The sequence below is a fragment of the Phaseolus vulgaris genome, chromosome 7 (genome assembly GCF_051622355.1).
Source record: "Phaseolus vulgaris cultivar YP4 chromosome 7, ASM5162235v1, whole genome shotgun sequence".
In the NCBI taxonomy this organism is placed as follows: domain Eukaryota; kingdom Viridiplantae; phylum Streptophyta; class Magnoliopsida; order Fabales; family Fabaceae; genus Phaseolus; species Phaseolus vulgaris.
In genome coordinates, this window is record NC_143504.1 from 44,490,738 (window position 1) to 44,517,612 (window position 26,875).

The 26,875-nt window shown below is 45.2% G+C and overlaps 2 protein-coding genes across 2 annotated transcripts; one reads left to right on the plus strand and one right to left on the minus strand.

Annotated features, from left to right (window-relative positions):
* Positions 1-16,272: 16,272 nt before the first annotated feature.
* Positions 16,273-17,574, minus strand: LOC137829292 (uncharacterized). The gene is made up of 2 exons (XM_068636096.2): positions 16,954-17,574; positions 16,273-16,605 (listed from the first exon to the last, which is right to left on the minus strand). The coding sequence occupies exons 1-2, from the start codon at positions 17,572-17,574 to the stop codon at positions 16,273-16,275; spliced, it is 954 nt and encodes a 317-aa protein (XP_068492197.1).
* A 6,363-nt stretch (positions 17,575-23,937) lies between these two features.
* Positions 23,938-26,036, plus strand: LOC137828988 (S-adenosylmethionine synthase 1). The gene is made up of 2 exons (XM_068635788.2): positions 23,938-24,119; positions 24,540-26,036. The coding sequence occupies exon 2, from the start codon at positions 24,542-24,544 to the stop codon at positions 25,712-25,714; it is 1,173 nt and encodes a 390-aa protein (XP_068491889.1). The 5' UTR covers positions 23,938-24,119; positions 24,540-24,541; the 3' UTR covers positions 25,715-26,036.
* Positions 26,037-26,875: the final 839 nt, after the last annotated feature.

Below are 26,875 nucleotides of genomic sequence, written 5' to 3' on the forward strand. Positions count from 1 at the left end.
GATTTTAGTTCAAATGGAAAAGAAAATGCGACAACTAGTAGAAAGGATGATAAGGCTAGAGGATATACAAGAGATGCAAAACCGAGAAAGGAGGTGGGAGCTGATAAGTGCCAAATTTCAATAATATTTCATATTAAAATATAGGAACTTATGGATATTAATTGAGAAAATGACTATAATATAACCCCTAATTTATGAATTTATACCATTTTACATATTTTGTGATTTGAATTTGAATAAGAACGATTTATTCCTAAATTTATGTTACTTTTAGGATTCTAGGAAAGAATGGAGATGAAATGGCAAAAGGATAATGTACAAAGCTAAAAAGGGAAAGTTGAAACGAACCAACATTCAGCCAAGCTCACCTAAACTTGTCCAAGCTAGAAGCCTCCATAGGATCTCGACCAAGCGAGCTCAATCTCGCCTAGACGAGATCACTCCAGTGACGTTGGATTTTTTCTTCGTGCAACTCGCCTAGCCGAGCCCAATAACGCCATGCGAGAAGTCACTTAGCCCAAGCCTAACTAGGTTAAATACGAGACGTTAGACACAATCCTAATCATCATCAAGTGGATTGGAATCCAATTGGGAGAATAAAAGGTGTTAGAAACCCTAAAGGAGACAGCCGTCAAGGAGAAACATATTGGATCTTCTTTTCTTGATCTCCATGCTTGTAATAGCCAACATGAGTGGCTAATGTTGAACAAGGTGCTTTGATGCTTCCAAATATGCTTTGAAGACTTAAAGAATTTGTTGCAGTATTTGTGTGTTGTTTAGTAGATTTTGTATTGTCAATTCACATCTAATATTGATCCAAGCTCACTTGACACTTTATCTCTTTTAAAAAAAGTATTTTATAAAAAGCTGTGAAATTTTAGTCAGTTGTTTTTCAAATCAATCAGTTGAAAAGAAGCTGTTGGTCAAAGTCTTGTGACTACAACAAGTTTTTTATCCAGTTGATTTGTCGAAACAACTGTTTCTTTTATCAGCAAAAAAAGAATAAATAATGGAGATATTTTAGGGATACCTCAACCCTTGTACCAATACCTCAAACCACTCACAGAACCTCAAGAACATCATCAGACTCTTAACTAACCTGATTTTTTAATAACAGACCTCATGCACACTAGTGGTTCGAGACACCAATCAGAATAAGAAAAACATGCTAGTCTAACCTTTGCAGTTACTCATGACCAAACTTTAAGTTGAACCATTGTGAAGATTTCACCATGATCTATTGTACCATTTCTAAAAATCTTCTTGTTCCTTTGTTTCAACAATTCTCCAACGACTGCTATCCATAAACAAAACCATATGTTATTGACTACTTCACTTTCCTTGGTCAATCTGAATTGGGTGAAATGCTTTTTAGGATCATGTACTAGCCAGACCTCAGACATCGGCATCAGAGATCGACATCCGACGTTGACATCAGATCTCGGTGGTCTGGTCGCATTGATGGGCCACATAAGTGGGCCCCATAAATAATAATGAGCTATCATCCATATATAAGAAAGATTTAAATCACGGGAGGGTTCATGCATGAGGTGTGTATAGTACGTTCAGGTATAGCACAAGTAAGTGTTCTCTGGAGGCGCTAAGGCCTATAAGGGTTAGGGTTTCCAGGGAAAGACTGCATGCATGGCACGTGAATAATTAGGGCACCTATAGAACAGATGACCTCGCAGCGTTGGTGCCTGAGTTGGAACCCTGGCGGCCTTCCTGTTAGGATTTTGCACTCCATAAGAGGAAAGTCTTGTGCGGCGGCTGCGTTAAGCTTGTGCAACACGCAACAGGATGCCTTGCTAGTAACCCTAATTCCACTTAAGGAAAGATCCTTGTGGGCCAGGGAAGTTGACCTAGATACAACCTATAAAAAGGGTGGTAAGAACCCTAGAAAGGTACGCCATTTCTAAGACTGAAACTGCTTTACATACTTATTGTTTCTTATCCTAGTACTGACTTGATCGTCGGAGTGCAATCAACAGGTAGGGCCCCCTCTGTTTCAACGGAGCCACTCTCGATCACCCAAGGAGAGAACAAAAACCACCAGAAAATAGAAGGAGTCACCATCTGCCTCTGAAGTCAACGACGACTGAGTCAACCGGCGAGAACATTTGGCGCCTACCTGGGCCCCGATAAAACTAAGTCTCACTCGCAATCGTGTTGAGAGTCATCCAGCAACATGAGGAATACGAGACAAGGTGCACCTGCACTAGAAGGAGAAGACAACGTCTCCATGCAAAAACTCATAGAGACCATTCGCGCTCTCCAGCAAGCCGTAGCAGCGTTCGAAGCTGACCAGGACAAGATTCTGGCTGAGGTTCAAGCCGAATAGGCAACTAGCCAGAACCGATTCCAGGACGATTTAGTTGCATCGCGTGCAAACAATGAGGAATTGAGCCATGCCCGACCTCGAGGAACTGGTCGTCCTCAGCCCATAAGGGTACACGAGGCAACGACAGAGAAGAAAACCCCGGGAAAGCAGCTTCCGTATGACACAAGGAAGCCTCAGACCAGGGCACGGGCAAAGGAAGGCACCCCCACATGACAAAACTTCTGAATGGATCTTAAAGAGTTGATTGTCATCCCTAATGTGGCAGACAGACTGAAGTCTCCACTGAAGACCGACAGGAGGCTAGGACCCAGCAAAGACACTTGGTGTGAATTCCTCCAAGCCTTTGGCCACAGCCTGCGCAATTGTTTGGCATTGGGGTACCAGTTAGACAAACTAGTAAGGAATGGGTTCTTGAAGAAGTACCTACAAGAGAACCAAAGGGCCCCAACGACAGCGGTCCCCGCGGGAGACGAGGGACATGAAATACCTGTCCATGGAGAGATCAACACAATTTCTAGAGGGTTCTCAGGAGGAGGATGTACTGCCTCCCAGTGAAAGAAATATGTCAGGGAAGTGATGGCGGTAGAAGTGGGAGAGCTTGACCAGTCCCTGGAACCTGACCTCTTCTTCACGAAGGTCGATCTACCAGATGTGGTTCCACATGACAACGGCCCCATGGTGATCTAAGTAGTAACAGTAGGAAGGAAGGTACATCGGGTCCTCATCGATCAGAGGAGTTCGGCATACGTGATGTTCTGGTCGATCGTCAATAAGCTGCAAAGGTCGATCGATCAGTTGAGACCTTGTGACGGTTGCCTATATGACTTCGCTGGGGACCAAGTGGTGGTGCGAGGGCACATAGAGCTAAGGACAACTTTGACGGATGGCACCACATCCCACACAATTAACATAAGGTACCTTGTTGTCAACGCCCCTTCAGCTTACAACATCCTTCTGGGCAGACCTGCCCTAAACAGAACAAGGGCAGTAGCCTCGACGAGACATATGAAGATGAAGTTACCCTCCCTTGAGGAAACAGTGATAACAATCAAGTCTGACCAGAAGGCGACAAAGAAGTGCTATGAGAATAGCCTAAAGACAAAGAGAGGGGTCTACACCGTAACCAACCAACCTCTAGGGGGAGAAGGGGTTACCCGAGTAGAGGTCGTTTGAGAAGATCGACCCGAACAAGCGGAGGAGGTGCTGGAAAGGGAGATTGGGGGAAGGATGTTCAAGCTTGGAAGATCCCTGAGCCAGGAGGCACATAACCAAATTGCTGAGGTGATAGCGCGACACCTGGACGCCTTCGCATGGACTGCCTCAGACATGCCTGGCATCGACCCAGATTTCCTATGTCATCGTCTTACCATGGACCCCCAGGTTCGACCAGTGCGCCAGAGGAGAAGAAAATTTAACGAAAAGAGGCGACTGGTCATTAGGCAGAAGACCAAGAAGTTGTTGGATGCTGGCCACATAAGGGAGATCTAGTATCCCGAATGGCTAGCCAATGTAGTATTGGTCAAGAAGCCCAATGGTAAGTGGAGGATGTGAGTCGACTTCACAGATTTGAACAAAGCTTTCCCGAAGGACTCATACCCATTGCCCAGTATCGACGCCTTGGTGCACAGCGCGTCAGGCTGCAAGCTCCTTAGCTTCCTGGATGCTTTCTCTGGATATAACCAGATCCGGATGCATCCCAAGGACGAGTGTAAGACGACATTCATGACGAAGCTCTCATGTTACTACTACAAGGTGATGCCTTTTGGGCTCAAGAATGCAGGTGCAACCTATCAAAGCTTTATGGATAGAGTGCTCGTGCCCATGATAGGGCAAAATGTCCAAGCGTATGTGGATGACATGGTGGTCACCTCCCAGGTAAAGGATTAACACGTTGCTAATTTGGAGGAGCTATTCACCATGTTAGCCAAGTACATATTGAAGCTAAACCCCGAAAAATGTGTGTTTGGGATAGAGGCAGGAAAGTTCTCAGGGTTTGAAGGTGCATCCTTATTTTCAGTGTTTGAAGAGGAACAATAGGTTCGTATGGACCAAGGAATGTGAAGAATCATTTCTCAAATTGAAGGAATACCTAGCCAGCCCCCCAGTACTGTGCAAGCCACAGCTAGGTACCCCGCTCCGTTTGTACTTCACCATTACATATTGGGTGATCAGTTCGATCCTCGTCTAGGAATAGGATAATGTGCATAAGCCAACATATTTTGTCAGCAAAGTTTTGCAAGGGCCTGAGGTGAGATACTAGGCCATAGAAAAAGTGGCCCTGGCAGTAGTGTTTTTCAGCGCGAAGACTTCGCCACTACTTCCAGATTTTCACTGTAATAGTGATGACAGACCTCCCCATTCGCAAGGTCTTACAGAAGCCCGATGTGGCAGGTCGAATGGTGCGTTGGGCAGTTGAGCTATCAGAGTTCAATGTGCGGTACTAACCAAGAGGACCTATGAAAGGCCAGGTTTATGCTAACTTCGTGGTCGAGCTCTCCTCGGCAGTCACACACCAAAAGGAAACAGGTTTCGGATGGGTCCTCTCCGTAGACGGATCCTCCAACCAACAGAATAGTGGGGTTGGCGTCATTCTGGAAGGACCAAATGGGTTGCTGATAGAGTAGGCCCTACGATTTGCCTTCAAGGCTAGTAACAACCAAGCTGTGTATGACGCCTTGATCGCAGGAATGTTACTGGCCAAAGAGATGGGTGCTAACAATTTGTTGGCAAAGAGTGATTCCCTGTTAGTAACGGGGCAGGTTACGGGAGAATACCAGGCCAAGGACCCTCAGATGGCCGCATACCTAAAGTATATGAAGATCCTAAAAGAGACTTTCCCAGTGTTCGAGCTAGTACACGTCCCCAAAGAACAGAATGCCCAAGCTGACTTGCTAGCAAAGCTCGCCAGTTCAAGCAAGGGGGGATGACAGAGGACAGTCATACAGAAGACCTTGAGACACCTCGAACCACCACAACAGAAGTTCAGCAAGTAAGCACCTTGGAAGGCGTTAAGAGAAGTCACTGGTCGCTGACCTAAGAAACGTTGAAAACACCCAGAATAAACGCATACATCATAGCAAGGGAAGAGTCGTTTCACATTTGCCTAGTTGAAGAAGGCGAAACCTGGATGACACCCTACAGGCGCTACTTGGCTGACGGGATACTCCCGCTGGAGCCCACAAAGGCCAAAGTAGTCAAGAAGAATTCGAGCAGGTATACCCTTGTGGATGGGAATTTATTCAGACATGGTTATACTCATCCTATCCTAGCTTGCGTAAGTGGTGAACAATGCACGCGCATCATGACAGAGCTCCACGAATGGATATGTGGGAGTCACATCAGCGCCTGAGTCTCTCATCAAAAGCCATTCGCGCAGGGTACTATTGGCCAATCATGAGGGAAGACTGCACGAGGTATGCACAGGGATGCAAGCAATGCCAACGACATGCTGATTGGAATAGTGCACCCCTAGAGGAGTTACAATCAATCCATAGCCCTTGGCCATTTCATACCTGGGGAATCGACATCCTGGGACCGTTCCCTCTAGCAGTTCGACAGATGAAGTATCTTGTGTTTGCCATTGAGTACTTTACAAAGTGGATAGAGGCCGAGCCAGTTGCGCAAATTACAACCCACAAGGTTCAGCACTTTGTGTGGAAGAACATAGTATGCCATTTTGGAATGCCAAAACGCTTGGTGTCCGATAATGGCTCCCAGTTTGCAAGCCAACAGTTGGGCAAGTTGTGCACAGAACTTGGAATAAAGCAGGTGTTTGCATCAGTCGAACACCCCTAGACGAATGGGCAAGTTGAGTTTGCCAAACGAGTTCTGCTAAGGGGTCTGAAGAGAAGACTGGAAAAAACCAAGGGAACTTGCGCAGAAGAGGTTCCTAGAATTGTGTGGGCCTACCACACCACTCCCCAATCCACCACCAAGGAAACACCTTTTAGTTTGGTGTATGCTTCGGACGCGATGATTCCTGTAGAAATTCAGGAGAGTTCACAACGCTTCCAGAACTTCGTGGCCGAAGAATCCAACGAAGAAAGAAAGGTGGACCTGGATCTACTGGATGAGGTTAGGGAGGAAGCACGCATCAAGGCTGAAGCCTTGAAGAGAAGGGTGGAGTACAGGTACAACTTCAGGTTGAAACCTCGGCAGTTCCAGGTCACCGACCTAGTAATGTGAAAGACTCACCCCTACCAACTAGAGACAAGTTATCTCCCAAGTGGACTGGTCCATTCCGTGTGACAGAGACACTTGAGAACGGGGCGTACAAACTCGAGACCTTAGAAGGTGGGACAATTCCTCGAACTTGGAATGGAGCAAATCTAAAGTTTTATTTCAGTTAATTATATCATTGTACACAATTAAAGGGACACTCTTTTTCCCTTATCAGGGTTTTTTAATGAGGTCACCCAATAAAAATTAGTTGAAAAGATATATTTGCAAGTGTGTTGTACGGTGCAGTTAGTGAACCTCTCCCTTGGGAAGAAACTCCAAGGTCGGGAATAGTAAGGTTCTTAGTTAGCCTCCCTCTTGTGAGAGAATGCCAAGGTCCAGAACAGTATGGTTCCCAGTTAAATATCTCCCTTGCCTTTATATGCCAAGGTTAAGATCAGTGGCGAACCTCTCCCTTGGGAAAAAACACCAAGATCGGGAATAGTAAGGTTCTTAGTGAGCCTCCCTCTTGTGTGAGAACGCCAAGGTCGAGAACAGTATAGTTCCAGTTAAATATCTCCCTTGCCTTTATAGGGAAAGGTCGAGATCAGTAAAGTGAACCTCTCCCTTGTCTTGTAAGTCAAGGTCGAGAACAGTATGGTTCCCAGTTAAATATCTCCCTTGCCTTTATACGACAAGGTCGAGATCAGTAATGTGAACCTCTACCTTGTCTTGTAAGTTAAGGTCGAGAACAACATGGTTCCCAATTAAATATCTTCATTGCCTTTATACGGCAAGGTCGAGATCAGTAAAGTGAACATCTCCCTTGTCTTGTCAGTCAAGGTCGAGAATAGTATGGTTCCCAGTTAAAAACCTCCCTTGCCTCTATACGGCAAGGTCGAGACCAGTAAAGTGAACCTCTCCCTTGTCTTGGTCGAGAACAGTATGGTTCCCAGTTAAATATCTCCCTTGCCTCTATACGGCAAGGTCGAGATCAGTAAGGCGAACCTCTCCCTGGCCTTTACACGCCCAGATCGAGAGTAGCATGGTTCGAAACAAGACATCTCCCTCGTCCTTATACACTAAGGTCGAGGACAGCGAGAAAATCTCTTCCTTATCTTTGTATGCCAAAAATGAGGCCAGTTAGAGCTTGAGCAAACATCACCTCTACCTCAATGCGTTAAAGATCGAAAAAGGGATAAGATCAAGCAGGTTGGTAAAGGAGCGTACTACTTAGGTATGAACAATCATTAAGGCGTTGTTAGCGAGGCTAATACAAGACAAGCAAGATAACAGACAGAGAATACAAAAGAAAAATTGAAAGAAAAAGGACTTCATAAATAAAGATATATATACAGATTCATCGAGTGTTTGTTTGGCTACCAAATAAATACAAATTGAGGTGGCAAAGTGGGGCAGGCCGGTCCGCGGCCCACTGAAAAAAACGCAGGACGGGTTGCTTATTTCAACCCCTTGGCCCGCTTAGGCCCGCCCCGCATAACACGCGGGCCAAGTGCGGGGCGGGGTGGGTTGGCTTGCATAACCTATAACCTGCATAACTTTAAAATGTATACTTTTTTTTACACCCCCATATTTTCTTCATGTAGCCTTATATTTTACATTTTGAAATTTTTAATAACATCTTACTATGCATGTTTCATGAAAATAATATTATGAGATCATTTACTTAATGCATCTAAAGAAAAAGAATTCAAAAATTTTATTTAAGAAATTATTATTTTTAATAAATATTTCTTATGCAGGCTGGCTCGCAGACCCACGGGCTAACCCTTATACGGGGTGGGTTAGAAAAATCAACCCACAGATTCTATGCGGAGCGGGCCTATGCAGAGCGGGCCAGTCCGCATTGCCACCCCTAAATACAAAGGAGAATCATTGTTACTCGGCGTCTACTAGTTGTCCATCAGCGATAGTCTTTGTCAGCCTAGTTTGGGAAAGATCCACCCAGGATGCACATAGGCAACCTGGGCCATGTCATCCTCAAACCCTGCTGTGTAGGACTCTGTGGCATCCCGGGTAAGTTCATCCTTGGTCTGTAGGAAGATTTCATCCTTACAGACCAACTCCTCCCTCAGCTTGGACATCTCCTCTTCAAGCTTGGCCATCTCCTCTTCAAGATTGGACGATTTTTGCCTCAGTTGGGTCACCTCTTCATCCGTACTGCCAAGCTTCCCCATCAAGTCATCTACCTCAGCCCGAAGATCACCATTCCTAGCATATAGCCTCAAGATTTCTTTAGACTTGTCAAACAAGATCTGGCGAAGCTCATCCACCTCCAGGGCCATACCGGTTGATCAGCATTTGAGCTCCGTGATCTCGAGAATGTCTTCCTCCCTTGCCTTCTGCATATTGGAGAGGAGAAGGTTGGACCCCACGAGGATCTCCCCAAGGTGCCTCGACACATGATCAAGCAAGGGGTCCTCCTCCAAGCTCTCCAACCTCGCTTGAGTTTGGAAAGAGTGTAGTGCTTTTTGGACGAAGGGTGGCAGGTAGGCGTAGGAGTCACCCTGATCACCTCCTGTGGCACTCTCCCCCTTACCTTCTTTTACCACGATGTCACGAGGAGAAGAGGCACTGGGAGGATGCTCTCTGTACGAAGGAGCTTGACCGTTTGAGCCTGATGGTGCGGGAACGACAGCATCAGCCTTGCGCTTCCTCTTGAAGACAATGCCTGAATAGGTATCCTCATCTTCAGAAGCGGCAGCTTCAGCAACCTCGGCCACCCCTTTTAGCCTTTGGTCTATGGGGGCTAGGGAAGAAGGGCCAGCAGCAGAGGGGCCTGGGGCAGCCTTAAGTTGAGCCGCCATAACAGCCAACTGCCTCCTCTTTTCAGCATTGAGCACCATACCTGCATAAGAAGATTAAAGAACATAAGAATTTAAACCAGTAATGCACACAAGAAAAGAGAAACATAAGCATAAACAGGGGAGAGGGGGTACCAATATAGCCCTTAAGGGCCTTAGGGTTGTACTCAAGCTTGAGCAGTTCGATAGTGCTAAACACTGCTCCCAAGTTTGAGAAGAAAGCGCACACCTCTCGTTCTCGCGTGGGTAAGTCCTCGAGGCTTATGGGTTTCTTGAGCCCAGGTTCCTTCACCCAATATAGGGGGAACCCATCCAAAAGGGTGGGGTCTGACATGCTGCACCGTATCTTGAAGAACTTCCCTTTGAAACCCTTATACGACTGTTGGAAGAGGGTAAGCAACACTCTCCCAGCGACCCCATTGAAGCTCACCCACAGCTTCTTCCCCGGGCTCTTGGCTTCAAAAAAGTATAGGAAGACATCCATCGACGATGTATGGCCAAAGTGGTTGTAGAGGATGGAGAAGGCCCTATCGAATGCCCAATTGTTGGGGTGTAGCTGGGAAAGGGCCACATTGACCTCAGTAAGAAGAGCGCACTCGAAGCTAGTGAGGGGTAGGCGAAGGGAAAGTCTATTGAAGACTGTTGAGTAGATGAAACAAAAGGGGCCCTCTAGGTTCGACGACTCATCAGCACAAACAGGCTCACCTATCCTACAGGGCACAACCTTTACGAACCTATCGTGCTCCTTCCCAAAGATGCGGGATATATGGTAGTCCTGGTTCTTCCTATATGTCGCTATGCTCGCAAAGGAGGTGAAACTAGAGGTTTCGTCTAAGAGATCCTCGGATACCCAGCGGTATAACGTTTTATAGTTGTTCCTACTAGAGAGATGGAACCTAGAGTACTATTGAAGTCTTCGTCTTCCTCCTTCGGTTGGGCAGGTTGCTTGGTGCTTGGTTGGGATCCTTCTCACCTCCGTGTCTCTTCTTTGGCTCTCGGTCTTGGGTGAATATTGAATGGGGGGGGGGGGGGGGGGGTACCAGTAGAAGGCACTCCGACGCTCAAGTCAGTAAACCGGGTGATCGGCACTCAGGTAGGTGCACAATAATAAATGACGTATCTTTCTCCTTGGAAAGTGTGCTATTTATATTATTTTAATGGGCTTACCTTATTAGGCCTGATTAGTGGAAGGGATCACAATTATGGGTGTATTACCTAATCCTTAATGACATATTAGCTTCACTGACCTTGGTTTTAGCATTAATGGATTTATGTGTCGGTCGGTCGGGCCGTCCGTGGTCGTTTCCCTCGTCTCAGTTAGATTTCCATGGTCTTGAGCAGGTTTCCCTGGTCTCGATCAAGGAGATCGAATCTCGATCTTGCCCATAATAGTACACTTGCCCTCAGACTCGAGGACGCCTGTGTCTGATAAGAGGTGTCGGTCAGTCCCCCTGGATGTGTGGGTGTTTCGTTTCTCGAGGTGTGATATGACCTCAGGCAGCGTGACGTGACCAGCATTAATGAGGAGTTTTTCAGGCGGGAAACGTTGTGGACCGTTGGATCTGGAAGATCTAACGGTTGAGATCGTTTTGACGTTTTGCGTTTCGAGGTCCTTAGGCCCCATAAATAGTGGTCTCAACACTTTCAAGACATTATTCTTTCTTTGTGTGAGTTGTTTGATAACCAAAAGAAATCTCACCCAGTGCTCTGATAACCAAGCGATTCTCGCCCTTCGGCTTTCCTTCGGTCTCCTACATAATATAAGGTTAGTCATGTCGACTGTTTCTTGGTCTACATCGTCTTCTGATCGGCCTTCTCATCCTCTTGAACATTCTTCTTCTTCTTCTTCTCCTTCTTCATCCTTTTCCTCATCTACCACCGACTCTGTGCCGGTCGGGGTGGCCGAGGCACCACCCTAGGTAGAGGTGGTCAGGGGAGATGACCCGGCCAATGTTGTTGACCGGTCGGACTCCCCCCCAATGGTCGTTCCTCTGGTGAACCTCAATTGGGTGGACTCTAAGGTAGTGGGGATATCGTCCAACCTTAAGATCGAGGCTTTTGTGTCCAAATTTTTGGACAAGTGCCCAATTTTAAAGGTGGGTGGAAATTCCAACTTTGTTTTTTTTTTTTGCAGAAATCATGGCACAAGAATCACCTGCAGGTGCTAATGTCCTCGACGCCTACAGGAAACGGGCGGCCAAGCGCAAGGGGCGTCGGAGCATTGACGCTCTACCAACCACAAAGGGCTCGGATGCCTGAGGTGACAAGGGCTCGGATGCCAGGGATGGTGGTAACATTACCACCACTACTTGTTCCCCTGGGTCCCTGCCGACGCCACCACCAGGTCGGGACACGGTCGAGGTGGACTCACCCTCGCCCAGGTACGTGGAGCAGGCGGCTCTACCTATCAAGGCCAACCACATAATGGAGGTCTCAATGTCACCTCTCACCCTCCTGGAGGGTGACTTGCACTTTAGGAGAAGGGTGCGCGTAGCTCTTCCCGAGGACACTTGGGAGGTGATCCGGGGTGTCCCTTCCTCGGAGTTGCTGAGGGGTGGCCTTGAGATGTTGTGTCACTCGGTCGTGCTAATCCAGTTGGGCATCCAGGAGAGGGAGCGCCATGCCGAGGAGATATCTCGGTTGGACCATCAAGTGGCCGAGAGGACCGACCAACTCTGATCTCTCCAAGAGGTTGGATTCTGAGGTGGCCGAGAGGGAGAAGGCTCGAGAGAAGGCTGCTGTGGCCGAGCGCCTGTTGGGGGAGGCGAGGGCATAGATGGCCAGGTTGGCGGCTGAGAATGCCAAGCTGAAAAGGATGGTCGAGGAGAGAGATGAGAAACTCTCGTCCTCGGCCACTGAGTTGGCCAACCTCAAAGCTGCCAAGGACGGGGCCGAGGAAGAGCTCGATCGCAACTTCGAGCAACTTCAAGGAAGGCCACTGTCCGCCAGGCCCACGTGCTCTATGGGGGGTTACCGACCTCTGGTGCTTTTGACATCGACCACGAGGTATACCAAGGTCATCTGATGCCCAGTGCCGAGGCGAGTGCTCTGGCGACGCAAGAGGTTGGGCCGACCGAAGGAAAATAGGGTGAAGTTCGTGAAGACAATAAAGATTAGATTTGCCTTCGGTCGGGTTGTGACCTTTTTGCTTTGATGTTTCTCTCTCCTCCGAGGGCGGGGTGTGGCCTCCCTCTTTTGCTATCAATGTATCGCCCTTTTCTTTTTTATTGTGCTCTCGGTCACCTTGAATTTGAAGAAGAAAATTTTCAGAAGTTAAAAATATCGGTCTCTATTTGATTGGGTGGTCGACCTTTAATGCGAAACCTGAATTGGAACAAGTTGAATTGGTTGTCGGCCTTTAACTGTGAATGCTTAATCAAATAAGTTATATGGTGGTCGGTCATTAATTGTGATTGTTTAATCGAAAAATTTGAGTAGGCTGTCGGACATTATTGTGATTGCATTAATCGAACAAGTTGAATGGGCAATCGACCCTTAACTCGTTTCTTTTTCTTGGACAGGTTGATTGGTCGATCAGTCTCGGCCATATCTTGATTTTAAGCTTGTTAGTGCCAAGTTAAGAAGTTAACTTGGGTGTGTTGATCGGTCTCGGCAAGGTATGCCGGTTAAGGCTTGATCCAGACCGAGCCGAGAGAGAGGTGTATGCTGAATAAAGCTTCATCCAGACCAAACCTGGTTGATCGGTCTCGGTAGGGTGTGCCGGTTAGGGCTACATCCAGACCGAGCCGAGAGAGAGGTGTTGGCAGGGTATGCCGATTAAGGCTTCATCCAAACCAAACCTGGTTGATCGGTCTCAACAGGGTATGTCGGTTAGGGCTGCATTCAAACCAAGCCGAGTGAGAGGTATTGGCAGGGTATGCCGGTTAAGGCTTCATCCAGATCAAACCTGGTTGATCAGTCTTGGCAGGGTATGCCGGTTACGACTGCATCCAGACCGAGCCAAGGAGTTGCAGGAGAACAGTGCTAGTACTTTGAGGAAAACACCTCCTCCAAACCTCCCTAGTAGGGTGAGGAAAGAGTGCATGACTTTATTTAATTCAGCTGTAATAAAACTTGAGGTGTGTGGCATTCCATGTCCTCGGTACAATTTTTCCCGAAAGCCATTCCAAGTGATAAGCTCCCCCCTTTGCGACTTCTCGGACTCGGAAAGGTCCCTCCCAGTTGAACGAGAACTTCCCTTCGCTTTTTCTCGCATCGCTGCGCATTCTCCAGACGAGGTCTTCTTTCTGGAAGCTCCTCAGCCGAACTTTTGAGTTGATTCGTCTTGAAGCCCGGATCTTGCAGACGGCCTCCTGAATCCTGCTTTTGTCACGAAACCCGCTTACCAAATCGAGGTTGACCGCTAGGCTTTCCTCATTTAGGGTGAGGTCGAACATCTGCCTTCGTATGGTAAGCTCACCCAACTCGACCGAGATCATGGCCTCGACCCCATATGTCAGGTTCTATAGTGTCTCTTGCGTGGTAGTCTGGGGGTGCATATGTACGCCCAGAGTACTTCTATCAGCTCCTCAGTCCATCGGCCTTTTGTCTTGCCCAGACGTTTTTTCAGCTCATTCAGTATGACCTTGTTGGCGGTCTCGGCCTGTCCGTTGGTTTGCAGGTGTTCTATCGAGGTCGTAACTGACTTGATACCCAGTTCTTCATAAAAGGACTGCAAGCCTCGGTCAATGAATTGTCGGCCATTATCAATTATTATTGTGTGCGGGACACCGAATCGGCAAACAATGCTCCTCCATACGAAATTTTGAACATTTTTGGTTGAGATGGATGCAAGGGGTTCGACCTCGATCCATTTGGTGAAGTAGTTGACTCCCACCAGGAGGAACTTGGTTTGCCCTTTTCCTGGCGCAAAGGGACCGATAATGTCCATCTCCCAGATGGCGAACGACCATGGGGAGATAATACTGTGCAACTCTTCCGACCTTGTGTGGTGGAAAGGGTCGAACTCCTAACACTTAGCACATTTCTTTACGTACTCAGCATAGTCGTCCTGGACGGTCGGCCAGTAGTAGCCAGCCCTCAGGACCTTAGCGGCCATCGTCCTCGCCCCTGAGTGATTTCCATAGACCCCCTTGGGGATCTCGGTCAGGATATACTCGGCCCGTTTGTTGGTGATGCACTTCAGTAGAGGGGCCGAGTATCCTCTTTCGGTACAAGACATCGTTGATCATGGTGTACCGAGCACACTGTTGCTTCATTCTTTTTTCTAGTTTTGGCTTGCATGTGCCATCCTCCAGGTACTGGATGATGGGTGTCATCTAGTTATCCATTTCGGCCTTGTCTATTGCTAGGCATTCGGTCTTGGACACATTGGAGTGCCTCAACCATATCTGTATGACTAATTTCTAGTGGCTCTTCTTCTTGGTGATCGACAGCTTGGACAATATGTCAACCCTTTTGTTTTCCTCCCTCGGTATGTGCTCCAAGGGTGCTTTGTTGAACCAAGCAATATTATTTTTGGTCGCGTGGTAGTATCGTTGCAGTAGAGACTCCTTCACCTCAAACTCTCCTTTGACCTGGCCGACCATTACTTGGGAGTCGCTTCTCCACAGAACCTCGCGTGCTCTCATGTCGTACGCTAAGTTTAGCCCAGCAAGCAAGGCGTCGTACTCGGCCTAGTTGTTAGTCGCCCTAAACCCGAACTGAAGTGTTTGCTCCAAGAGGAGGTCACCTGGTCCTTCCAGGACGACTCCTACTCCGTAGGCTATTTTTTGTTGTAAACAGAAAGTATATATTGCAAAGAAACAAAAAGTAGATATTGCAAACCCACGGTGCCTGGTCTTGCAGAAGTTGTTGGAGAACGTGGATTGAAGAAAATGTCAAATGGAGTTGTGAACGTGTAACAAAAACAATTTAGTTGCCACAGTAAATTAAAATCAGTTATGGAGATGGAAAAAACATTTGATTCCTCTCCCTATATAAAGAGGGGTTCCATCCTCTTCAAAATCACATCTCTCTCATTCACTCTTTTCATCTTCTTCACCCACCACGGTGAAGCCTTTTTTCTCCTCTCATTTTTCCACTTTCTCTCTTCACACTTACTTTATTTTATTTTAATTTTATATTGGGTTCCATTGGGTATTACTCTTTTAAGAGTAACTTGCTAGTTCTGATCCTCGAAAATCTCCGGGAAGTTCCTGTTGTATCCTGGGGGACTTGCGCAATACATCGCGGATAAGTCCTTATGAACAGTGATTACTCACGCCTCGGGAAACCAATTTTGTTCATTTTAAAGCCAATTATTACTACATTTTTTGGATGAGTCGTCTACGTAGAGCGTCCACCCGCCCAAGAGGGTGGGTAGTGGTGTCAGCTCGGCCAAGAAGTCGGTCAGGCACTGAGACTTGATGGCTCCCCTCGGTTCATAATGAATGTCAAACTCGGACAACTCGACCGACCAGCCTATCATTCTCCCTGCAAGGTCCGACTTAGAAATTTTAAAATTAGGGTAGTCGGTCCTTACAGTTATCGAGTGATTTTGGAAGTAGGGGCGCATCCATCTTGTTGTGAGGACTAAGGAGAGATCCACATTCTCGATCATTTGGTACCTCGTCTCGACCGCGTGGAGGGTTCGGCTGACGAAGTACACCGGTCGTTCCTCGCTCTCGGCCTCCTGCACCAAAGCAGCACTGACTGCTTCCTCCAAGACGGCCAGGTACACCAGGATTGGGTGCTCGGGTCTCGGCTTCTGGATGACGGATGAGGATGTCAGGAATTCCTTGAACTGCTTGAAGATCTCTTCGCATTTGTCGTCCCAGTTGAACTTGGCGGCCTTTCGAAGGAACTGGACCATCGGTCTCGTCTTCTCGGCCAGACGGGGGATGAATCTGGAGAGGGCAGTCAGGCGCCCTAGGAGTTGCTATACCTCCTTGATGTTCTTTGGACTTCTCATGCTAAGTATAACTTGACATTTATCAGGGTTGGCCTCTATCCCCCTGTGGGTGAGCATGAAGCCCAGAAACATCCCTCCCTCAACCCCAAATGTACACTTCTCAGGTTGAGCTTCATATTGGCCCCTCTAATGGCCTTGAACACCTCGTCGAGGTCCTTCACATGTTGTTCGAAGGAGTCGGACTTCACTACTATGTCATCCACATATACCTCTACCGACCGGTTGATCAGACCTATGAAGATCTTGTCCATGAGGCGTAGGTAGGTCGCCCCTGTGTTCTTGAGGTCGAACGGCATGACCTCATAATAGTAGTTGGTGTCGACCATCATGAAGTTCGTCTCCTCCTTGTCTTTGGGGTGCATACTTATCTGGTTATAGACAGAATAAGCATCTAAGAAACTCAAGATTTTATGGTCGGTCGCCCCGTCCACCAGGCGGTCGTTGTTGGGTAGGGGGTAGGAGTCTTTCGGACATGCGTTGTTGAGGTTTCTGTAGTCGACGCACATCCTCTAGTTGTCGTTCGGCTTGGTGACCATGACGACGTTTGCCAGCCAAGTCGTGTACCAGGCCTCCCGTATGAACCCGGTCGACAGAAACTTTTCGGCCTCTGCTTTCGCTGCTAGACGTTTTTTATCGCCCAAGTCTCTCTTATTCTGGGAGATCGGTCGAGCTTCTTTAAATATTGACAATCTATGGGTGATGATGTCCAGGCTCACCCCCGGCATGTCGGCCGGTATCCACGCGAACATGTCTATATTCTTTTTTAGCGCGGCGTGCATGATCTTGGCCTCGGCAGCTGCCATAGTCGTCCCTACAGTAGTGTTGTGTTCTTCATCTAGGAGGGGTACCCTCCTCAGCTCTTCCCTTGCCTCCAGTCTGTCCTCGATCGCCCAGGGGTCAAAGTCTACCAACACGACGATTGGCTCAATTGACATCGGTCGGGCCTCCCTGGGTGAGCGAACCTTTCGGGAGGACTTTTTCTTGGGAGAGATGTCGTTCCTTAAGGGCTCCACCCGGAGGCTTTCGGCATAGCACTCTCGTGCCTCTTTCTGGTCCACGTGGACAGTGAGAATGTCCCACGTCTTCGAAGGGAACTTCATTACCAGGTGAGGGGTCGATACGATGGCCATCATCCGGTTGATGGATGGTCGGCCGAGGAGGATGTTGTAGGAAGTATTGGCATCGATGACCATATACCGGATCCTTATGATTTTGGTATTCTTCTCCTGGACGAAGGTGGTGTAGAGCTCAATGTAGCCCTTGGTACCCACCCTTTCACCCGAGAACCCGACAACATGGTCGTCATAGGGCATCATCTCGGCTTTGGGTATCCTCATGGATTTGAACGTTTTCCAGTAGAGGATGTCTACTGAACTCCCTTGGTCGACAAGGGTCTTCCTGGTGGTGAATCAGTCTATATCGATCGATATCACCATAGGGTCGTCCTGGCGATAATCCACGCCCTTGAAGTCTTCATCCGTGAAGGTGATGGGTGGCATCCTCGATCGAAATGTTACCACATTCACCTGGTGCACCGCCCGAAGGTATTTCTTCCAGGCGTTGTTGGTGCTCCCTCCTCCGGCGAAGCCGCCGGCTATAGTGTTGATAACCTCTCAGTTACCTCCTCTATCGACCTCCCTCGGAGGGTCGTCCCTGCGGGGAGGGTCGTCTCTATAAGACCGGCGGTCGTCCCTATGGTCTTGGTCGTCTCGGCCTTGGGGAGGTGATCTCGTTCTCTTAGAGGGCTCCTCTCTGCGAGGTGAGCGTCTTGTGTCTCGGCCATTCCTGACGAATCGGCGCAGGTGCCCGACCTGGATGAGCTCCTCAATCGTTTCTTTCAAGGCCTGACATTCCTCAGTGGAGTGTCCACTGTTCTGGTGGTACCGGCATTGTTTCCTTCGGTCGGCATTGTTTGGACTGGCCACTTTTCTGGGAGGAGGGATCAACTTGGCGTTGAGTGCCTCGTCCAGAATTCTTCTCCTCTCGGTCGTCAAGGGTGTGTACCTCGAGAATCGGATTGATCGCTCTTTATTATCTCTGCGCCTATCACCCCGCTGGCCTGACCGGCCTTGGCGGTATTTCTCTTCCTTGTTCTTCTCTCCAGTAGCCTCGACTCGGTCTTGGTTACGGAACTCCCTGAGTTCCTCCAACTGCATATACTTAGCAGCTCTCTTCCTCAACTCATTCAGGCTGTCGACCGGCTGCATGCACAGGTTATCAGCAAAAGATCCTGGGCATAGGGTCGTCAGCATGTGATGCATGGCAATGTCCGGGCTGAGGTTCCGGATGCTCATTGCCACTTTGCTGAACCTATCAACAAAAGTTCTCAGTGACTCTCCCTTCTCCTCGCGGATGCCTACCAGGGCGATAGAGGTCAAGTGATGTGGCCTGCTGGTGGCGAACTAAGTTTCGAACTTTGTCACGAGCGTGGCAAAGCTATCAATGGGGTTGGGTGAGAGCTTGGTGAACCAGCTGAGGGTTGCCCCCTTCAGCGACGTGGGCAACACTCGGCACAAAATTGCATCGTCTGAGGTGTAGAGACTCATATGGGTGGTATATGCATCAATATGCTTGTCCGGGTCGGTAGACCCGTCATATCGATCTCGGTAGAAACCCTTTCACTTGTATGGTAGTGGGACTTCAATGATAGTGTTGGTGAACGGGTGTCGACGGGCCGAGTCCGTGGTGATGGTCGTCTTGGCCGACCTGTTCAGAAAGGATTCTCCCTCATCTCGTGGGTGAGAATCTTGTCTTTTGTCTCCTCCACCGGTCTCGGGCGGGAAGGAGAAGCGAAGGACCTGTCGACCACATTGGTCGGTTCAGTGGATGGTCCTCCCTCCATCAGCTTCTTCTTCATCTCGTCATTCTCCCTTCGGAGGTCTTGCATCTTTTGTTCATTCTTCTGGATAGCTTCCTCTGTCCTCCTCTTCATCTCGGTCATCTCTCTCTGGAGAGAAATCAGCAGCATTTCCTGGTCGGCATCAATAATCCTTTCCACGGTGGACGCCAATTGTTCCTGCTAGGGAGATGGGACCTAGAGAAATATTGAAGTCTTCGTCTTCCTCCTTCGGTCGGGCAGGTTGCTAGGTGCTTGGCTGGGATCCTTCTCGCCTCCGTGTCTCTTCTTTGGCTCTTGGTCTCGGGTGAATACCGAATGGGGGGGTACCTGCAGAAGGCACTCTGACGCTCAAGTCAGTAAAGCGGGTGATCGGCACTCAGGTAGGTGCACAGTAATAAATGGCATATCTTTCTCCTTGGAAAGTGTTATTTATATTATTTTAACAGGCTTACCTTATTGGGCCTAATTAGTGGAATGGATCACACTTATGGGTGTATTACCTATTCCTTAATGACATATTAGCTTCACTAACCTTGGTTTTAGCGTTAATGGATTTATGTGTCAGTCGGTCGGGCCATCCGTGGTGGTTTCCCTCGTCTCGGCCAGATGTCCATGGTCTCAGGCAGGTTTCCCTGGTCTCGGTCAGGAAGACCGAATCTTGATCAGGGAGATCGAATCTCGGTCTCGCCCATACCAGTACACTTGCCCCCCAGGCTCAAGGACGCCTATGTCTGTGGGTTTGGAATAGGGTTTGATCGAGCCATCACAAAAAATGAGAAGGAAAAAGGAGAAAAAACACAAAGTTCAAAGATGGAAATGTGTGCACTTTAAAACATTTGAAAAGCAGATAAGCATGAAAACGAAGAACAGTAATCATAAAATGCGGAAAACCTAAATAGTCCCAGAATAGTTAAAGCATACCAAGAGCATCGGAATGATAAAACAAAGGCGATAATGAAATAAAAAGCATACCTTGGAGTGATTGTGCTTCAAGGAGTTGAGGTGAGTAAGGAAGGAAGACAAAGCGTTCTGAGAAAGGAAAGGTTTCGAAGAAATGCCTAACAAAAGTAATGGAACAGTGAAAGGAGCGTAAGGGTTGAGGGGTTTAAGGTATACGAGAAGCGCAAGCGACAACAAGCCTCGGCCGTTGAACTTGCCACGTGTACGCTGGTGAAATGTCACCTTATCGCATTGTGCACGGCCTGTCACTCATTCGCCACATAGGTCGCCGCGGGCGATCACTTAGTCTCTTCGCTGAAATAAGTTACAGCTCGAGCCTGGGAGCTTGTGTACTGGCCAAACCTCAGACATCGACATCAGAGATCGACATCAGACGTTGACATCGGACCTTGGTGGTCTGGTCGCGTTGATGGGCCATGTAAGTGGGCCCCATAAATAATAATGAGCTATCATCCATATAGAAGAAAGATCTAAATCACGATAGGGCTCATGCATAAGGTGTGTATAGTACGTTTAGGTATAACACAAGTAAGTGTTCTCTGGAGGCGTTAAGGCGCATAAGGGTTAGGGTTTCCAGGGAAGACTGCATGCATGGCACGTGAATAATTAGGGCATCTATAGAACAGATGGCCCCGCAACGTTGGTGCATGAATTGGTATTCTAGCGACCATCCTGTTAGGATTTTGCACTCCATAAGAGGAAAGTCATGTGCAGTGGTTGCGCTAAGCTGGTTAGTAACCCTAATTCCACTTAAGGAAAGATCCTCATGGGACAGGGAAGTTGACCTAGATACAGCCTATAAAAAGGGTGGTAAGAACCCTAGAAAGGTACGTCGTTTCTAAGACTGAAACTGTTTTACATACTTATTGTTTCGTAGCCCAATACTGACTTGATCGTCGGAATGCAATCAACAGGTAGGGTCCCCTCTGTTTCAACGGAGCCACTCTCGATCACCCAAGGAGAGAACAGAAACCACCAAAAATAAGAGTCACCATCTGCCTCTGAAGTCAACGACAACTGAGTCAACTGGCGAGAACAGATCATAATGAATGATCGAGGTCACCCCACCCATTCATAGCATTTCGGTCACACCAGCCAAGCTATCTTACAATCATTGTATAAATCAGGGAAGAATTGTAGCCTCCTTCATTTTTGTATTCTTTTAGTGGTTTTTGTTGTCAAAGCCACACTCACAAGAACCAGGATAAAAATTCGTTTTGCCGAGCTCTGTAAGTTTTACATGTGTTACTTGATGACTTACTACGTTTTCAAGTTGGCACGAAAGAGTTGAGAGCAATTGAAGCGAAATATCAAGTTATTGTTTGAAAAAAGGTTATGGAGGGAAGGTCGTATTTACATGGACTTCTTAGTTCTTATCACTAAAACCTCATGTGCACAATTATATACGTAACACCCCTTCATAAGCATAACATAATTTAGAACAGAATGCGATAATGAAAGATATATTTAATTGTGTTCAAATATAAATTTGGCCAGGTTTCAGGAAAACTAACTACAGTTTCTATAGAATTTAAATCTTCAACCTTTCCAGGATTGTCTGATTCTTCCTCACTTTGCAATTTCTCTTTGGATATATAGGAAAGAAAAAGGTAGGCCATATGGTAGATTGAAATAAAGAAACTAGAAATAAGTAAAAAAAAACTATAGTGAGATAATGAAAAGTGACACTAACTATTTTAGATATTATAATAATACAACTTAAATCATCTATAGTACATATACAAAAATCAACTTAGGAGGAATAAGAATATTGTAAACGATGGTGAATAATAACTTGGTCCACAGCGACCCTGGCCATAATTTCAGGACATTATTCGGCTACACTCTCGGAGATGGCAAGACCATATCAGTAATAATAACATGCCACATTCCAAATTTTTAATGCTTTTTGTCTAGGAAATAAATTTGTGTATTGTCATTATTTATATCCTTAATTAAAATATATTCAATTACAACCAGCCTGAATTTTTTAAATTTAGGTGCTGCGCGTGGGGAATTTGCACCTATGTACTATACTAACTACACTAAATTAGACGATTAGTGTGGTATAAAAGTCAACACAATAACAATTTTTTTTCATATTAATTGCCTAATAGTGTTGATTTTGTGTCCAAAACATAGTGGCATTGGTTAAATTAGCGTTAAGGAAAATTTAGTTTAATATTAATTCAATCTAATGTCCATTTAAATTCACTCCAAATATTTTAAATTTAAATATTTATTAAAAACTAGTATCAGAACTAACCAACACTAATAAGATATTTATAATTCGTTTAAAATAGCATATCCTTTAACCTATACTTACAAATATTATTTTAACTTTTTATTTTGCATATAAACAAAATATAAGGTTTTTTGACCATGATGGGGTTTTTTTTTTTTTGTTTTTACCAAAATGGGGTCTGTTTAAAAAAAATTACAAATTTAGGCAAGTCGTGCCTAATTGGAACGACTTCATATGCAGAAGTCGTCCCAATTAGGCACGACTTCTGCCATGTCATACTAAAGTCATGCCAACTTGGTACGACTTCTGCCCTGTCATACTGAAGTCGTGCCAACTTGGCACGACTTCTGCCCTGTCATATTGAAGTGGTGCCAACTTGGCACGACTTCTGCCACGTCATAACTTTTTTTATTTTATTTTTAATTTTATTGTTTATATATTGGGTAGAAAGTTATGTAATGTTACAAATTAATTTCTTCTCATCATTACGTGTTCTGTAAAATCATTACTTCTCAAACTATTTATTTTGCAAATTCACAACAATAATTCTCTATTTATTTTCCAAATATAATAATTTTTCATTTATCTATTTATTTCCAAATTCAATAACAATTTTCTTCATTTTTTAATTAATCAAATAATCAAGTTATTGTATTACATTACCGTCAAACATGATCCATACACGATTATCCAATTTTTTGTTCCTTAAAACTAACACTCTTAGAAAATTATGTATCAAATTAATTTTTAACATTACATAACTTACTATCCAATATATAAACAATAAAATTTTAAAAAAATGACGTGGCAGAAGTCGTGCCAAGTTGGCACGATTTCAATATGACGGGGCAGAAGTCGTGCCAAGTTGGCACGACTTCAGTATGACAGGGCAGAAGTCGTGCCAAGTTGGCAGGCACGACTTCAGTATGACAGGGCAGAAGTCGTGCCAAGTTGGCACGACTTCATTATGACATGGCAGAAGTCGTGCCTAATTGGAACGATTTCTACATATGAAGTCGTGCCGAATTGGCACGACTTGCCTAAATTTGTAATTTTTTTTAAACGGACCCATTTTAGTAAAAACCAAAAAAAAATAACCCCATCATGGTCAAAAAACCAAAATATAAATTATATCATATTAATTAAGCAAATTTGTTGATGATGACTATTATTTGATAAGTCTAGTAGAATAATAGAGTTTATATTTATATAAATTATTAACACAATAACAAGGTCTCCTATGTAACAACTCCCTATTAAGTATGAACATTTCTATGTTTTTCATCCATTAAGGAAGATAGATTATAGAATAGAATAGAGAGTGAAATTTTGTGTCCCATTTATCTAGTGAAATCTCTAGAACACTAAGTAACATTCTTTAATGGAGAAAGGTAAAAAAAAACACTCTTTCCTTAATGATCAGTGAGAATAGCGTATTTTTTATGATCGTGTTTTAGTTTTCTATATTATATAGTCTATTTATGTGTTTTAAATATTTGAATGAATTAAAAAGTAGGTAAGTGAATAAAGTGAGGCTAGAAGTTAAAGTAATGTGAGAATGCCATTTTAGGAGTATGAAAATGTAAACAACAGTTGCAGAATTAAAAAGAAAAATAGACATGTGTTATAAATGGAAAGAATAATTAGATTAGACACAAAATAAGAGAGATAGGGAGAAGATGGAACGAGTCTTTCGTATACGTAATCTCTCTCTCTGTCTCTTCTCCCAATATATGTTCATATAACACAATCCATCTCAACTCTTCCTCTTCCTCTTCCTCCTCCTCCTCAATTTCGCATCTCATTTTCCTTCTCTATTCAACACCAAAATAAACACGGTATGTATTTCTCTCCCTAATCTCAATTCAATGCATGCTCTTTATCCTTATTCTGTCTCTTTTCCCATTTTATAAATTCGCACTTAGATCTCACATTTTGTTTCGTTTATGTCATAACTGAATATTCATATTCATTATTGTTAATTATTTTCTAATGCCAATGCGAAATGATTGTAAATTACGACGTCTTTGATCCTCGTTGGATCTGACATTTGCGAATCCCCGATGTGATTCTCTTTTATGCTTGCGAACTGCGATTGTAGGTCGTTAAGATAGCAGAATTTGAAAAACATAATAAACTCCAACCTTTTCGTTGAAATGTATGCAGTAGAAGTTGCCTTTACAATTTGAAGTTAATTTGTTTTATCTAAGTCAATTAACTTGAACGTAATGCACCACACTTTTTTATTTGAACAACAGAAATGGAAACCTTCCTCTTCACCTCAGAATCTGTAAATGAGGGACACCCCGACAAGATCTGTGACCAGGTTTCTGATGCCATCCTCGATGCTTGTCTGGAGCAAGACCCAGAGAGCAAGGTTGCCTGCGAAACCTGCACAAAAACCAACATGGTGATGGTGTTTGGTGAGATCACAACCAAGGCCAAGGTGAACTACGAGAAAATAGTTCGCGACACTTGCCGAGGCATTGGGTTCGTGTCTGCTGATGTTGGTCTGGATGCTGATAAGTGCAACGTTCTTGTCAACATTGAGCAACAGAGCCCTGACATTGCCCAGGGAGTTCACGGTCACTTGTCCAAAAAGCCGGAGGAAATTGGAGCGGGTGACCAAGGGCACATGTTTGGGTATGCCACAGACGAAACAGCTGAACTAATGCCACTCACTCATGTGCTTGCTACCAAACTTGGTGCCAAGCTGACGGAAGTGAGAAAGAACAAGACATGCGCGTGGCTTAGGCCTGATGGTAAAACCCAAGTGACTGTTGAGTACAGGAATGATGGTGGGGCCATGGTCCCTATCCGTGTGCACACAGTCCTCATCTCGACCCAACATGATGAAACCGTCACAAATGAACAAATTGCAAAGGATTTGAAAGAGCATGTGATAAAGCCTGTGATCCCAGCTGAATACCTGGATGACAAGACCATCTTCCACCTCAACCCTTCAGGTAGGTTTGTGATTGGAGGACCCCATGGAGACGCAGGACTCACTGGGAGGAAGATCATCATTGATACCTATGGTGGGTGGGGTGCTCATGGTGGAGGTGCGTTCTCAGGCAAGGATCCAACCAAGGTTGATAGGAGCGGTGCATACATTATGAGGCAAGCCGCAAAGAGTGTGGTAGCTTCTGGTCTTGCACGTCGCTGCATTGTGCAGGTTTCCTACGCAATCGGAGTGCCTGAGCCATTATCTGTGTTTGTGGATACCTATAAAACAGGGAAGATTTCTGACAGTGATATTCTGGCTCTGATTAAGGAGAATTTTGACTTTAGGCCTGGAATGATTTCCATCAATCTTGACCTCATGAGGGGAGGCAACTTCAGGTACCAGAAGACTGCTGCTTATGGCCATTTTGGACGAGATGATCCTGATTTCACATGGGAGACCGTCAAGATGCTCAAGCCCACTGCCTAATTGATTGGGGTTGGTGGTGTTTCTTAAGATGTCATCGTAATCATCTTTCTGATCTTGTCTTAGGAAAATAATAAAGGAGCTTCCGTGAGTACATACTTCATTTAAGATGTATTTTTCGGCTTGGATGAGAAATTAGGAGCAGAAACGTGCTGTCCTAACTGGAGGCGTTCGCACAACAGGAGCATTCAGCTTTAGCTATCTACCGCTTTCCATTTTTGTTTAAATTTCTAATTGTTGCTTTGTTTTTCTCTCCTTTCGGATATTGATTGTTCTGCAACCAATTTTGTCTGGGTGGAATAAACGTAGAATCACATTTATTTTATTCTTTTGTCACTTTTGTTTTATCATATTGTTCGAAATCGCAAAGACTTCAGCAAACTTTTTCTAATTTCTACTGGTATAATGGTTAGGTTTTCATTCTGGCATTAGTAGAAATTGTTGGATGGTTGATAAATGTCACATACAGAGAAAAGGTGCAAGCATTATATTTTCCAAGATTGTTCATTACCAAGTATAGGTGGTGTTCCTTGCCAAGTCAGTGTTATTCTCAACACTAATCTAAATATTATATAAGTAGTTATATTATTTAGTTTACCTAAACACTTAATACATGTATGTAACTGTAGAATAATTTCTCCTCGAGCGTCCCATGATGATGATCCCAACCTTCTTCCACGGCAAAATGATAAAATGTACACCTCAACGATGGCGTCCACTCAAACCAAACCTTACATGGATTCTCACTAACACGCTTATTTTCTTTGTCTTACAAAGGAGATTTTTTTGTTGATAAAATAATAACACATGAATAATTAAATTTATATAACATTAAATTTATTATGCATTAATGTTTTCAAATCAACTTTACAAAAGCTATAACAAATAAGGATTGAATTGTGTATTTAAAAACTTTGACAAATACAACTTTTTTTAGTTGATTGAGTCAATCTTTTTTTTTAAATTTAGTCTAGTAAAATCTCCTTCCTTATTTAGTTCAAGATTTATAATATATAATATAAAGGATATTAAAGATAAGAAGAATTCATCCAAAGAATTTTATTGATTCATCTATAAATGTAGATTACATCTAGTTCTTGATCAACTTGCTAAAGTTTCAACAAGCAAACTAATGTTGCAAAGATACAACAAAATATTATTTGC